The sequence below is a fragment of the Contarinia nasturtii genome, unplaced genomic scaffold, assembly GCF_009176525.2.
Source record: "Contarinia nasturtii isolate CC-2019 unplaced genomic scaffold, AAFC_CNas_1.1 Cnas_scaffold_129, whole genome shotgun sequence".
NCBI classification, from domain to species: Eukaryota; Metazoa; Arthropoda; class Insecta; order Diptera; family Cecidomyiidae; genus Contarinia; species Contarinia nasturtii.
This window is the reverse complement of record NW_022197486.1, coordinates 2,265,446-2,278,082: the sequence shown is the minus strand read 5'-3', so window position 1 is coordinate 2,278,082 and position 12,637 is coordinate 2,265,446. Positions and strand designations below refer to the sequence as shown.

General features: G+C 34.4%; 2 protein-coding genes across 5 annotated transcripts in view; both read right to left on the bottom strand.

Moving 5' to 3' along the window:
- Nucleotides 1-12,637, bottom strand: part of LOC116350443 (neurocalcin homolog) — a 109,125-nt gene that overhangs the window by 36,235 nt on the left and 60,253 nt on the right. The window lies entirely within an intron of this gene.
- Nucleotides 1-12,637, bottom strand: part of LOC116350421 (neuronal calcium sensor 2) — an 84,131-nt gene that overhangs the window by 11,263 nt on the left and 60,231 nt on the right. For all 3 annotated transcript variants that reach the window (XM_031782225.1, XM_031782218.1, XM_031782233.1), the window contains one exon: nucleotides 11,162-11,305. In XM_031782225.1, coding sequence (XP_031638085.1) covers nucleotides 11,162-11,305 — 144 coding nt within the window. The remainder of the gene's footprint in view (nucleotides 1-11,161; nucleotides 11,306-12,637) is intronic.

Below are 12,637 nucleotides of genomic sequence, written 5' to 3'. Positions count from 1 at the left end.
AACCGAGAGTGCTACCGCGCCGTGCTGTTTTGCTGGCTCTGCTAACAGAAAATTTATAGCAAACACGTTTCTATCGCAATTTCCAAATGGATCGTAAGCATTTTGTGTGTGTGAAGCATACATTATTTTCCATTTTTGTTTCAACGCGTAAAGTAAGTCGTACAAAGTTGTAGATTGTATACCACCAAAGTGAGAGAGCAATAGAACAGGCAATAACAAATACACACATTCACCACATCAGGCAACAATGAGAAAATTACGATTTTTCGATACTTATGAGATTAATTAAAAGAAAATCGCTTATTTTTTTGTACTTTTTCTTATTCTTCTTCTTCTTCTTCTTCTTATTATTATTATTTTTGTTGCATGAACGATAAATAAAAATGAAAAGAAAAAAAAAGCATTTTTGCGACTGATTCGTGCGTCTGGGCAGTGGTTTTTGCCATTACTGTGCCATTATTATTTTTTTTGGTTCGTGTGAAATAGATTTTCCATCATCATCCGATGAAAATGATGGCGCTAACTTTTCCATTCATGCATCACACAACATTTTATAGTCTACATCGGTATATTGTTATACATTTCAACAAATCGATGAATCATCACACAGCCGCTGTGCAACAATCTAAATGGTTATTTACTTGAGACGCATTCTCTGTCTGACTCCCTATCAAAATTAATGCAATTCACCACCAAATATAAAATCATTGATTTAGAATGTTTTCACATTGAATTATTTTATACTGACCACAATAACAAGACAACAACGTTACATTTCACCCTGGTGGCCAGGGCAAGCAATAAGCAAAATGACGGAAGAAACGTCAAGCGATAGCATCTCAACAATGTTGCGAAAACTCGTAGCTTAATTACCAAAGTTAGACTATCAACAGTATTATATTTCGCATCTTTATGTTGTAATTGAACTAAGGCAACAGACCTTAGCTATTGTGGTTGATGACGAACGGCTTTTGCTTATATTGAGTGTATGCCAACGTACGAAAGAGATCGACTGTGATAGATTGAAAGTAGAAAAGGGAGGAAAAGAATTTGTTGATGAACACGCAAAACTTTCGAACTGAATAAATGCTGCAAATATTTTGTTAAATCAAGAACGATGGTACGATGGGCATACACAGACACAACCATATATATCGAAACGATACACACAGGCGGCGATGAAATCAATTTTATGGGGACCAAAACAATCACCATTCGAAAGTGAGTGAAAAAGAATCTGACAGCAAATCCATTTAAAATGTCAGACACACGTCGAACTGATGATTACACAGTTTACGATGAGTGACATCAAGCAATGATGTGATCAAATAAATTACATAAAATTAGTACAACATAATAATAGTTGAGCTTGCAAGCAACGAATTGTGAAAAAGAGAGAGAGAGAGAGCGCAGTAAAATGCGATAATGCTGAAAATAAAGTTTGTTATGTGTGTGACGCATATACTGCGAGCACGAATATTATGATACTGCATTGTGGAGTATATATCGAATATCGTCATGCAATCCTTCGTTCCGGTAAAAATACAGAGAGAGAACACAAGAACGGAAACCATTCGAGAAATTTATCTCCACATGTGAATTGGAAAGTGTTTCTAACCATGGCCTTTCGCATGTACATATATAACGTTGAACGTTGCGACCTGATGGGTTCGTCATGCTTTTACAATACTTTTTTCACCGAAGCGTAAACGTGAGAAAGGTGCACATCTTTTTGCACGTGTTAAGTTCCGAACTTTGTGTGTTCAATAAGCTGAAACGCACACCCTTAGCTTCAATTTTGCTGCCAACACACATGCACATCAATGAATTCGAAAAGTTTGCCATTTTCTTTTCACTCTTTCGTTGGTTTCTTGGTTTGTTTTTTTTTTCTATATTTGCAGTCTCTTTGATTCTCCGTTGTCGCACCCTGTTATCTGTATAATGAATGTTCGATGTGCTTTTTATATAATTGCCGATATTGACGTGCACATTTTCGGTGGGTACGTGTTAAAGTGATATTTTGCCATTTGCCAAATGAGTGTCGGTGTTCAAAATCAAAACACAAATGAATGGATATCTTTAATGAGTCGAATGGCACTAGTCAATAATAAATATTTCCGGCACGCAGTGATTTATTAAATAGTTCACGAATCGAATGTATAAATTTGTTCAATAAATTAAGAACTCATTGCAATTACGTATCAAAATGAGATTGCTTTCGTACGTATTAATTGGCCACGTTCATATCGTATATGGGAGATATGTGTGCAACAGACAGCATTTTAATGGTATGTGACGAATGAAAATCGCATTTGTTTTAATTATTCGTTGATAATTGCATTTACTTCGCTTCAGTAATGTTTGAATCGTTTAATAGAGATGGAATTTTAGGATGAGAATACAATATATGCAGCTATTGCGATAACATTGTCAATCGAAAAAGCATCAAGCTCTCTTTTTGTCTGTCTTTGTGTGTGTGTGTGTGTTTTTATTTCTAAAATTGCCGTTGCAATGAATATGTAATTAAGTTTTCCGACTTAAAATCGAAACCGACGTGACTGAATGTGTTCGTGTGTGGTTCAAATTTGGGCTCTTGCTGTGGCTTGCAACTTGAGCGAATGAAACCGTAAACATTGGAAACTTCCTGTACGAGCTGGTTGGCTGTCTAAGAATTTGACATGATTCTATTTACAAACGAAACCAATATGTCACAGTCCATAAACACACAGCCGGTGCTCGGATCGCTTACCACCATCATCGTCACCGCCACATTTTTCTTCATCATTTTTTTTTTATTGTCTCTCCCTCTCTCACTCCCTCTTTCTGATATTCCTTCATTCAAATGGCATTTATTTTATCCATTTCAGTGAGCCGTAAAAAGCGTACTAAACTTAAATATTAAGTCAATGTATAACTCTGTGAGTTTCAAAATGAATAGTAACTTTGAAACTCACAAGAAGAGAAGTTTACTTTAACATCATGCTTCTTTTTCTCTTCGTCACTTTGTTTGTTCGTCCCAAAAACCGCATTATGTGTATCAATGTAAAAGTGCGCGTGAGAAGCAACAGCAAGTGTTTCGAGGCAGGCAGTTTGGGGCAAGTCATTTACACGGATTTCTCTGACGTCTGAAGATAGAATGAACAAAATAATGGAATGGATGATGACGACGAACAGCAAAAGCAGCACAACAATAACAGCTGTGTGAATGTTTTGTGTTATATGTGCTGTTTTTTTTTGTTCGCTCGTTATTTTGTTCTTGTTGTTTCATCGATGATTGCTTCGGTGTGTCTCCGTGTGCGCGCTCAACTTAATCGCTATTTTATTGATAACAAAAATAAAGTCCAGCACATTTGCAATGAATGTTATTGTGCCATTTAACTGCATGAAACAAAAGTTTTATTTTATTTTGTGTGTAGTGTTTTTTTGTCTATCAGTCGGCCACGGACACAATAATGTGATTTCAACGCACGATCAACGACATTGACGGTATGGAATAAAAGTTTTGGTCATGAAGCACACCATTTCTATGGGGTGTATGATATTCATGTTCAAGTCAAATAAAATTTTGCCCATGCGATAAATATCTATAATAGGAACCAATTCGTTTCAATGCAATAAAAAAAACTCGACTCACTTGCGACCCGCTCTACTCCAAAAAAAAAAAAAATCAAGAAACATTATGTGAACTCACAATGTGTGAATTTCGTTTTATTGTATGTGTGCGAATAAATTTCGGGCTTTTGTGGTAAGTGGTTCTACACGCTTTTTATACCGTTTGATTCCTAATTTTCATTAATTATACTCATTTCACATTTTCAATGCATAGGTCATTTTCAAGGTACACATGGGGTTGTTTTACGTATCCCGAACGCGCGATTTTTTTTCACCCCTTATTTTTGTCGATATTTATATTTCTTGAAGTCGTGTGCTTGATTTTCTTTTTTTAAATAAACACTTTTATGTCGGTGTGTTTCGATTTATTTTCTCGTCATTCGTAGGTTTGAATGTTTATTTTCACATTCAAACGGCTTTTCACAGCAGAAGTCTTTTCCGTTTATCCGTTGTTTTGTCGCTGTATCATAATATTTAATGGTCTGATTCAATTCATTTTATCGAACACATATTAATGAGTATGTGTGTGCGTGTGTATACTGTTTAAAAATAATCCTACTGATATCCAGTGAGCTTTAACGACCTGTCGTAGAATAACACAACGCAAACCAAAGAACTATGAATGATTTTGATATGGAATGAAAAAAGGATTCATACTAAGCGAACCCTGCTGTAAAAAATAAATACATATTTTTTGAATTACATTCATTGGTAAAAAAAACAACAGCCGAGCAGCAGAACGAGCTTAGATCATATAAAACTTTGATCAGCAGTTAAAATTTTCCAAGAGAATTTCTAAAAAAAAAATATTCGGAAAAAAACATGCATGACATGTCATTTGTCAGTAGGGATGTTAAAAAATGACTTGTTCCTTTATTTAACACACAATGTATGCAAATACATTCACGCAACACGTTTACTTTGTGCCAACATGAATAAGGTCGGCATGTTAGATTCTAATTGGGACATTGTGTCGGGAAGCGAAGGCTGTGTATGTTTACTTCTATTCGCATGAATATATATGCTTTAAATTATCCATCATCAAACATTTTTTCCACTTTTTAAGCAAAATTAACAATATATGCACCGTGAAATCCCCCCTCCACACACATTTATAATTATACATTTGAATTATATTTCTTTAATTATATTTCCCTTCATTATACATGCCATGTATCGAATGTTATATTCAATATAAGTCGTTAAACAAAATATGTTTTGTTGTTTTAAACACACACACAAAAATCTCATTGTGAAACAATTTGGTGATGGTTTTTATTTAAAATGGAAATCAGTTGATTAATTCAAAAATGATGGGAGAATTTTGGCTACGAATCAATTGAAATCGCAGAAGAGAATTAAAAAAAACGGTTGAAATTACAATGAATGCGCAAAATTCAACAATGTCACATAAAGTATATTACTAACGCATGTGCATATTTTTTGTATCGTATGAGTGTATTCCACCTTGTGTGTGAACAGCATTTGGAAGCAACGATCGTTTCAAGCGAGCTTCCATAAAATCGGAAAGTATTTCACCGAAAAAGATTTATGTAGTGGCATCTATTCTGCGGAATCCAGACCTTTTTTGGGATCCAATTCATAAAATTCTTTGGGAAAAATGGCATATTTGAGAGAAATATAAATTAATTTAAACTGAAATAAAAATGAAAATAAATTTCAATATTTCCGAACAAATTGACTTTTCGGTCAAAACATCATATTCGGATTTTTCGGAATAACTTCGGATAATTATGATTTCGGGGTGTACGATGTGTGTGTGCGTGTTTTTTTTATCGGAGCTCGAAGCCAAACGAACGGTGTTTTATTCACGTAATTATTGAACTGAAATGAAATTTGCATAGTTGAAATTAATGCAAAATGGGTGAGAGAGAATCGATGCGGGTGAAAGCATGAACGCGAACCAAAAATTACAAATGCAAACGAATGCGAATCGATCCAATAATGTACATAAACCACTTCACAATAATGTGTCTCGCAATTTAAATTCTCTTAGTTTCTCACTTGATGAAATAAAATCGAACACATCAACATCAATATATGTACATTGTACGCTGCCGTCGATTCACTTAATCGTCTGGAGATTTGCCGAGGTAGTTCGTTTTTATTTCAATTTTGTGCCGAGAAAAACATCGAAGTCGATAATTTACATGTTCGTTTTTTTTCTTCTTCGGCTTTTGTTCACATGTCGATTTCGTGCATAAATGATGAATTTCCGACAGTCGATAAAAGTGGAGCAATTCATTTTATATGTGGCGGCGATTCAGTGAAACTGTAGTAAAATTTAAACTGCACAGCAAATCAGTTGAGCTGGTGAAAAGTCAATAGGCAAGGAATTGTAATTCACAAAACAAGTAAACGGAACAAGTTACTGCAGCGACAGGAAAGCAGTGAACATTGAAAGTATACGAATATTGTAATATGAGTACTGTGTCGAAAACCGTGAAAAACAGAAACAAAAAAATAATAACGAACGAACATAAAATGCTCAATGTGAAGAAAATTATGACAGGATCATTGAAATTTCATTGGTATATAAAGCGCATCTGATTATCCTATTGGAAACGAGAGATAAAAACATGCATCAAACAACACATGCCAAAACATATGTGCAATGTAGTCAAGCTTTTCTTCAACATTTTTTACTCTTTCGCCATATCATAATATCATTCGGATGCTTGAATTACCAATGCAGCAATATACTGCAGATATAGATAGCTCTGTACAGTTGGGCATTTTCTTATGGAAAGTGTGGGGGAAAATGCGAAAGCATACATTTTCATGTGGGTGGTAAAAATTGCCTAGTTTCAGTTAGGTTTTTTGGACTGGAAATGCATCTTCAGAAAATGGTCATTATTGGGGTAACTTTTGATGCTCTATCGATTGGCATCATTATTTTTTTCATCCTGACCCTGCCCTTCCCCCTAATCATGAAAATGTATGATGCGAAAGCATAGATGATGACGTAAAAAAATTTAGGGGGGGGGGGGTTTGATGGCAAAATTCTGTAGGGGGTTCCTGGAAAAATCCATGGGGGGTCCCTGACGATGTCAACAATTTGTACGAAATGAGGATAAAATCGTTTTTTTTTTTGGATATCCCTTTTTAGGCGAAAATCCCTAGCAAATCGGAAGAATTTTCTCGGCCAAAAAAAGTGAAGAGCAAAAAAAAGTCCTCATTTCCAAAATTGTTGAGGGTTCTTTAAAATATTTTAAGGTGGGTCATTCGACCCCTAGGAACCCTCGTCATCACCTATGATATGAAAGGGTCAGAAAACACACGACAGATGATTCGAATTTTTTCGACTGTTAACATTCCAATAATTACACTTAAATTTATAAAATCACACTCATTTCAAAATCAATAGCATTAGTTAGTAGAAGTCTTATTAGACCCATCTGTGGATAGTTTTTCTCTGTGTGCTCAATGTGCCTTCAGCGTCAAAAACATGCACGATTGCATTATAAACAAGGAATGTGTGAAAATATATTTGATGCTTCCGGTGCATACATATTAAGTCAATTTTCTGCTGCATCGCAAAACCAAAAATCTCCCGTTTGCAAATGTGCTATGTGGCCTATAATGTTCACGAATATTGTGGTTGAGAGAAAAATTGTTAGCGTTGAATGCGCGTACGTAATGCTGCTGCTGTTTTCTGAAACTATCTACCTCTCTAGCCCATTTCGTCCGAAACTCTCATCATCTATGTATAGAAAGTCAGAGAGCGACGTACTTGAAAATCCGTTGAGTTGCAAACTCTGCACAAAAAAATTGTCTTGCTCTATTTTTTTTTTGGGTGGAACGATTGGCGAACGGACCGTTATGTTTTCTAATTCAAACTGTTTCACTTGTATTGCGCGCTCGATACACATACATAAACATTGTAACCATTTCACATTCAATTCAATGTAATGTGAACGTTGCAAGTTTACAGCATAAACACATCAGCACCTTCAGGATTATAAGTGCTATGGACCATTTGTGCTGAGCTTATAGTATGAAATACCGCTATTAAAAGTATAACACTTATAAATAAAACATACACAAATGCCGATTCCGTTTATGCTTTGGTTTTTGTTTTAGTTTGCAGTTATTTCGTTCTTCTCCTTCAACATCATCATCATCATCATCATCATATACTTTGTTGATTCTTTTTTTTATTGTCGGTTTATCATCTCCATTTGCGTTTTTCGTTGTATGAGAATGAAACAGGATTGAAAGTGTTTGAAAGCGAGAGTTAGAAATACCGAAATTCCAACTCTCCAATACCAAATTGAAACTGACAATTTGTTGCAAATATGAGAGCATGACTCTCTCTTTCTCTTAAAAATTCTTCAGTCGCTTATTAGTAGGGGAGAGGTCCGTAGGTTGAAACGGTCCGTAGGTTGAAACAGTCACATATTTTTAAATATGGCAACTGGTAGCACTGTGGTTTATACTTTCAAGTCGCTGTATTTTTAGCAGCTAACTTTTCATGGTAGACAGACTTACACACACGGAAATATTGTAAAAATTATTGGTAGAAATGATTTTTTTCTTAAATCTATACAAAAGTTTAGATATCTCAACAAAAATTTATTTTTTAATAAAAAAATATTTTCTCAATGTCAATAAATATTGCGATACATATTTATCAACGAGCGCCAAAATACATCATTTAATACACCCTTTTCTCTTCACACGAAAGAACAACAATAATTACATGGCTACACTCGAACGGCGACTATAGAGAATGCAACCACTACTTATGCAAACAACGTTGTCGTTTGTGTCTTACACGCTTCCACTGACTCGCCAGTTGAAGTGATGCGTGTGTAGTAGTTGACATCTATATAGTTGCCGTTCCAATGTAACAAGTCACGTTGTTTGCATAAGTAGTGGTCGCATCCTCTATAGTCGCCGTTCGAGTGTAGCCATGTAATTGTTGTTGTTCTTTCTTGTGAAGAGAAAAGGGTGTATTAAATGATGTATTTTGGCGCTCGTTGATAAATATGAATCGCAATATTTATTGACATTGAGAAAATATTTTTTTAATAAAAAATAAATTTTTGTTGAGATATCCAAACTTTTGTATAGATTTAAGAAAAAAAATCATTTCTACCAATAATCTATACATTATTTCCGTGTGTGTACTAACTCCCATTCCCTATGTTTAAGTTAGATCATACCAAAAAATTTGTTGAGCAAACTTATTTCGAGAATTTTCCTCAAGTGAAAAATGTCAATTTTCTTTAGTGCTAGAAAAATATGAATATGACATTTGCACCACAGTTTTTGGTCCATTTTAATATGCCGAAGGAATTTTGAACATATCTTTGCATCCACAAGAATTTTCATGTCAGGTAAAAATGGTGACAATGTACGTAGGTTGAAACACTCGAAGGTCCGTAGGTTGAAACACTATATAACGCTACGTGTTTTAAAAGGAAATGCAAACTTAATTTAAATAAATCAAATTGGACCCGTTCAGCCAGCTATGCCACAGAAAAAATCCAATCGCGGTCGTAAGCGTATGAAGAGCACAGTTCTCACATCAATAGAAAATATCGCAAAACTCAAGAAAAATCGGTAAAAGCGTGAAGATGCGAAAAAGAAAAAGAAAGAAAGCACACAGAAGCGAAAACTTTCATCTCAAAAAGAGCCAGCCAAAAAGCGAACACAGCCTACACGAGCAGCCGCCTCAAAGCATGAATCGTCATTGTCATCGGATGAAGATGTGGATTTCTGTATGATCTGCATGGAAAACCTGCCAGAAACAACTCAATCGAATGCAACAAGTGCCAGCATCCATTTCATTTAAAGTGCGTTAACATGAGCCGAAGCTAATTTCACGTACCAAAATTGCGACTCGGATGCCGATCTGTCTGACGAAAATCAATGAAATTTTGATTTTTTTATTCTCTTTTTCATGTTTGAGGCCTTTCTGATAAATAAATGAACAATAAACACTTGATAGCTAGTGTTTTTATTCCATTAATTACACCTTTTTCTCAATTGCAATGAGTGTTTCAACCTACGGACCAAATTTTTTTTTGGAAAAAAATCATGTGGTCGGAAAATTGGTCATAACTTTTTTGTTCTTAAAGTAATTCAATTAATTTCTTCGGCAAAAATGTAGCCAAGAACATTACCTTTTCAACAATATATGACTCTCCGTAATATTTTCTTTAAGTAATTTTTTTTGGCTAAAAATCAAAACCCGTTTCAACCTACGGACCTCTCCCCTACATATAAAAAGGCATCATTCAATCTCTCTGGAAACGGTAACAAGAGCTTGTGAACGTGTGCATTGTTTAGTAATATCACCTATGTGATATGGCTTCAACAACAACAAAAAATATACATATATATTTGCAGCGTTGCTACTTCAACACAGTACAGTGTGTGTACGCGCGCAATAAATATACAATTTAAATAGAATTTTTCAAATGAAATTGCATTATTCATGCGATCTTTTATGCTTTGTTGTCATTATGTCTTGCTTTTCGTCATTCAGTAGCACCGTTGCCGAACATCACCACCATCATCATCACCATCTCTTCTAACCATTCGACTTTCGGTCGTCATATCGTAGTCTGTAGTCATCGCAATTGCAATCGTATTTTCTCTATCGCTTTAGCATTTAAATCTTGTGTTTGCGGTTGCGTGCGTTTTTTTCTTCACTTTTCTCCTTCGTATTATATTTCATGTGTATTTTCCAAGTGAAAATTGTCTGCTGTCAGCGAAAGCAATTGATATGACTATAACGTTTATATGAAATTCATTCTAGCGAAATGTAAATGGTTTTGCATAGAATATACTGTATGAATTTTTGCCCCCGAAAAAGCGAAAAATGAATAAAGCAAATGGAAAACGACCAAAAAACGCCGAAAAATGAGGAGCGCGTGCTTTTGTTTTTGTCGAAATAGATATATATTGGTGAGAATGAAAATGACACAACGAATCATAAAAATGTCCAGAAGTGAGAGCAAGAGGTAAGCATCGATAAGTCATTTTCATTCTCAGCGACACATGAATAAAAACATGAATATTTGGCACATTTTGATCATTCTGTTTTGAAGCGCAGCAAATACTAGATAACATATCAAATCCATATATAGAATCTATATTATATACAATATATTGTATTTTAAATTCATTACCCCGAAACTTAAATCCGTTGTTTAGCACATAATCCTTGATATTTTTTTTTCTTCGTATTTATGTATGCGCGAGCTTTGAATTCAGCATACAAATAATTAATTTTGGCAATAAAACAACGCGTGAATTCAAATGTATTCTACATCAATTTAACAATAAAATGATGAAAGACAGACAGACATTTGCGTGTCGATTTCGATGAACAGAGCAGAAATGAAGAGCGTCTCGAATTGAATTTAAAAATGAAATGAATTTTATTATCGACTATGAATAAATGTTCAATGAAAATGACGGAAACTAGCAACGCTGTTTTTCTAATAGACACCCACACAGATTAAGAGATCAAATTAAGACGTATAAAATTTAATGGAAATTGAAATTGACCTACCTTAAAATCAATATAGCCATTTTTGTCCATATCAAATGTCCTGAATACATGGTCGCAAAATTCTTCCGCATTACCAGATGGGAAAAACATTTTGTACATATCGACGAATTTGGCTGGCGTTAAACGACCATTGGGACAATCTTGCTGCAAATGTTGAAATGGTGTGTCAGCACATGAAATGAGAAAGAAATGTAAGGAAAAAACTTTTAATTTATTTTCATTTTTTAAGAACACATAAAATACACATATAACAAATTAAATGCAAAAAAAAGAACTGAAATATAAATAATTACATAAACACACAAAATAGAAGTTTGTAATAATTACGGGTGTGTGTATGTGGTGGCATTTTCGTAGTGTAGCATGACGAAATCGATGTAAAATGTCGGGTATACGATTTATACAAATTAGAATGACAACGATTTATATTTCACATCGAATCTAATCCGGTTCAATTTGAACGATGTCAAACATAGCCGAACATAATGAATTTGTTTCATGTATGCGACCAATTCGAAAATGGGAAAATTCGAAAATACATTTATGTACGCCCATTCCACATGTTTCGTATGAAAATCTCATTCACTCACATATACCCTCATTATTGTACATACCATAGTATATAGATGCGATCTGCGTGCATTTCACCGGAAATGCATGCAATTTAAAAATGAGTATTAGCATGTAATTAACTGGATCGACAAGTGAATGCTATATTCAGATTGTATATAGAACATAGAATGGACACAGAAACATTGCTGTTGATCGCTTTTATGTGAAAATGCATTCATGTATTTGTAAAATCAATGATAGATTTATTTTGACCAACACAAACTTAATCGAAACATTTTATGAATAAATTAAAACACAGAACATTTAGCTTCGTTTGATAATTTGATGATGAAAGTGAAAAAAAAACAACAACGATTGAATGTGTTTTTATGAAGCATTTTGCTTCATTTAATTTTGGTCTTGAAATAAATTAATAAGAGTCAACAAAATTGAGATTCATATTGGTGCCATGGCTGCCTATGTTACTATGTAAACATTTTGATCCATAATGTAGATTTACAGTATCTGAATCTCAATAGAAATTTTCAATATAGTTGTCACAATCTAAAAAAAATGTATATCAATTAAGCGTTTAAAATTGTTCATTAATTAAATGCTTAGCCACCCCAAAAAAAATACCCACGCCATAGTGTTCATATGTATCGAGCGAGAAAAGTGAATAAAGGAATGCGCATTAGGGTGGAACATTTCTTTGAATTTCGAGGCATATCTTGATGGCCACTTGAGAAAACATGTCTTATAGTCCCGTCTTATAGTCCCCAGACTCAAGATATGAAGGAATTTTCAACTTGCGGTTCCATATAAGACAGCGACTTGAAAGGAAAGGAGGTACATTTTACTAGAAAATCATAAAAATTGCAGTGACCCAATCACCATGAAAACTTGTGAATCTTATTTTCTGAC